The sequence below is a fragment of the Sinocyclocheilus grahami genome, unplaced genomic scaffold, assembly GCF_001515645.1.
Source record: "Sinocyclocheilus grahami isolate Dianchi unplaced genomic scaffold, SAMN03320097.WGS_v1.1 scaffold201.1, whole genome shotgun sequence".
NCBI lineage: Eukaryota > Metazoa > Chordata > Actinopteri > Cypriniformes > Cyprinidae > Sinocyclocheilus > Sinocyclocheilus grahami.
Genome location: NW_015505380.1, coordinates 1162180 through 1165331, shown reverse-complemented (window position 1 = coordinate 1165331; position 3152 = coordinate 1162180). Strand labels below are relative to the sequence as shown.

The window sequence follows — 3152 nt, the reverse complement described above, 5'->3', positions numbered from 1 at the left end:
AGTGTGTGTGTGTCAGAGAGAGTGTGTGTGTATGTGAGTGTTTGCGTGTGTCGTGTGTATGTGAGTGTTTGCGTGTGTCGTGTGTGTGTGTCGTGTGTTTGCATGTGTCTGTGTGTGTGTGAGCGTGTGTGTGTGTTTGCATGTGTCTGCGTGTGTGGTGTCTGTGTGCGCGTGTATGAGAGAGTGTGTGTGTGTGTGTGTGTGTGTGTGAGTGAGAGAGAGTGTGAGTGTGTGTGTGTGTGTGTGTGAGTGAGTGAGTGAGAGAGAGAGTGTGAGTGTGAGTGTTCACCTTGACGCGCTCCTTGCGCAGGAAGTATGCGGTGGCGTGGAGCACGTCTGCGGCGTGTGTGGAGTTGTGGTAGGAGTTGCTGGAGTGATAATTGGTCTCAATGCTCTGCAGCCAGGAGCGCAGCGTCGCCTCCGGACAGCTCAGGAACTCACAGACACCGAACCGAGAGAAGACCTTCAGACCCAGATACGTTAAAGGCCTGGAAATAAACAGAGAGAGGCTTGAGGAGCGTTACGTTACACACACACCTGTACAGAATCTACACTTCATGAGTGTGTTTAGATGGGAGTATACTACAATCAAAGTGAGTGAAATAAGACACTCAACTGGAAAAACCACAACCAACCAAAACAAACCACTAAACAAAGTACAGAATGTTCAGGTTTTCTAGTATGTTTTGTGTTTTTCTGTTGTCATTATTATTAACTTGATATAAAAATATTAGAAGGCTATGAAATTAAGTGCGTGTGTGTGAGTTTGTGTTGAGATGTACTGTGTGTTTGTATATGTGTGTGAGCACAAACGTGAGTTTTGTGAGTGCGTGTGTCGTGTGTGTGTGTGTGTGTGTGTGTCTCACCGCTTCATGGTGGCTGACTCCAGGTTGAAAATATCAAAGTCCCATGAGTCTTCATTTTCCATCGTCTGAGCAATGCATGGTGGGATATCGTTGAGGGACAGTGGTGTGGTCAGGTGACTTGGGATGTGGTGCAGCTCTGGAACACAAACAGTGTGAATAGTGGAACAGGAAATGGGGTCAAAGGTCATAAAGCGGTGAACTCTGCTTACGTTTTGTAGCTAAGATGTACTCGTTTCCTGATAGCCTGCGCAGTCCGTCCTGCAGGAGAGAAATCAGCGTCAGCATCCCACTGACAGAAACAACCGAGAAGCGTTTCACATTCCTGATTACATGTGACAGACTGGAGATGTGCTGCAACTCACACACACACACACCCTCACTCACTCATACTCTCAAACACACACACACTCTCACACATACACACACACACACACACAACACACACACACACACACACACACACACACACACACACACACACACACACACACACACTCTCACACATACACACACACACACACACACACATCCTCACTCACTCATACTCTCAAACACACTCTCACACACACACACACTCTCTCTCACACACACACACACACACACACACACTCTCTCACACACACACTCAAACACACACTCACACAAACTCACACTAGGGGTGTGCTATATTGACAAAAAATGATTTACACACTCTCACACACACACACACACACACACACACACACACACACACACACTCAAACACACACTCACACAAACTCTCACACACACACACACTCTCACACTAGGGGTGTGCTATATTGACAAAAAATGATTTCTCAATATTTTCGATAACGATAATTAGACAATATTTTGCTGAGTGTGTTATTGTGCTGGTATCTTAAGGACTGCCGAAGACAGCTGACTCCTAATGTTTGTAATATTCTTCATATTCTGTGTGGTGGTCAGTTCATACTGATAGAAATTAATCTTTTCCAATAAGTTTAAACTGATTTTTGTATTTTATGGGCATTTTTACTTTTATAAAGCCATTTTTTCTAAAAGTGTCCAACATCTTTTGAGTCAAATTCTTACATTTAATCAGTCAATTAGAATAATAAGACATTTGGGCTGTAAGCAAGCAAATTAAATCCATGGTGGTCAGTTCATACTGATAGAAATGAATCTTTTCCAATAAGTTTAAACTTATTTCTACATTTTATGGGCATTTTTACCTTTATAAAGCATTTTTCTAAAAAAAAAAATTCTAAAAGTGTCCATAATCTTTTGAGTCAAATTCTTACATTCAATCAGGGAATTAGAATAATAAGACATTTGAGCTGTTACCAAGCAAATGAAATCAACACAGAAGCTGCACCTGAAGTGGCATTTAGATGTATTTACACACAAGTATTTTGTTTAATGCAAGACACGAATGCTTTTAACCTGCAGTTACAAATGCATAAATAAATAATGTTTTGATATATTAAACATAAAACGTTGAATACTGATATTTGAATTGATTTAAAACATGAAAAAAAAAAAATGAAAGAAAAAAACGAAATGTGAAATGAAAGCCGCCAGCAGGTGGCAGCACGTCACTGTTAATAAGTGAGTCACTGCGATTGAACCGAATCATTTAAACGAGTGATTCATTCAGGAACGAAACACGTCATGTTGCTCAGAGATGCAGAACAGTGCTGTGGCTGTATTCGGAATGATTTTTGTTGGCGAAATAGAGCAAAAACAAGCAATATGGTGTCTAAAACGTAAGTCTCTTAATGAACTTATTGTTTATTGAATTCAATGTCACATTTGTAATCATGGTACTTTTTGGAGAAAAACAGCACTCTTCGTGTGAAATTGATTAACTATATGGAGTGGCATAAAAATATACATTTTCTGCCATCATGTCTTGAATTTGTGATTATTCTAAATGCATTTTAATAGCCTGAATCATGCAGTGAAAGAACACGCACTAGTCTAGACTTCACGTAATGCATGCGTGCTCTGAGGATGTTTTGAATGGTTTTTGTAAAATACTCGATAATGTCAAATCGCACCGCGTTAAAACAACAATTACGATACGATAATATCGCACACCCCTAACACACACACACTCAAACACACACACTCACTCACTCACTCAAACACACACACACACACACACACACTCTCACACACTCACACACTCACTTACACACACACACTCTCACACACACACACACTCACTCACTCACACACACACTCTCACTCACACACACTCACACTCTCACACACACACACTCTCACACTCTCACACTCACT

The 3152-nt window shown here is 41.0% G+C and overlaps 1 protein-coding gene across 1 annotated transcript in view; it reads right to left on the bottom strand.

Moving 5' to 3' along the window:
- The window catches only part of LOC107595362 (high affinity cAMP-specific and IBMX-insensitive 3',5'-cyclic phosphodiesterase 8A-like), a 12192-nt gene that overhangs the window by 4949 nt on the left and 4091 nt on the right, over positions 1–3152 (bottom strand). The window contains exons 7-9 of the mRNA XM_016285744.1: positions 1076–1124; positions 867–1002; positions 290–488 (exon numbers count right to left, since the gene is read on the bottom strand). Of these exons, the coding sequence (XP_016141230.1) occupies positions 290–488; positions 867–1002; positions 1076–1124 (384 nt within the window). The remainder of the gene's footprint in view (positions 1–289; positions 489–866; positions 1003–1075; positions 1125–3152) is intronic.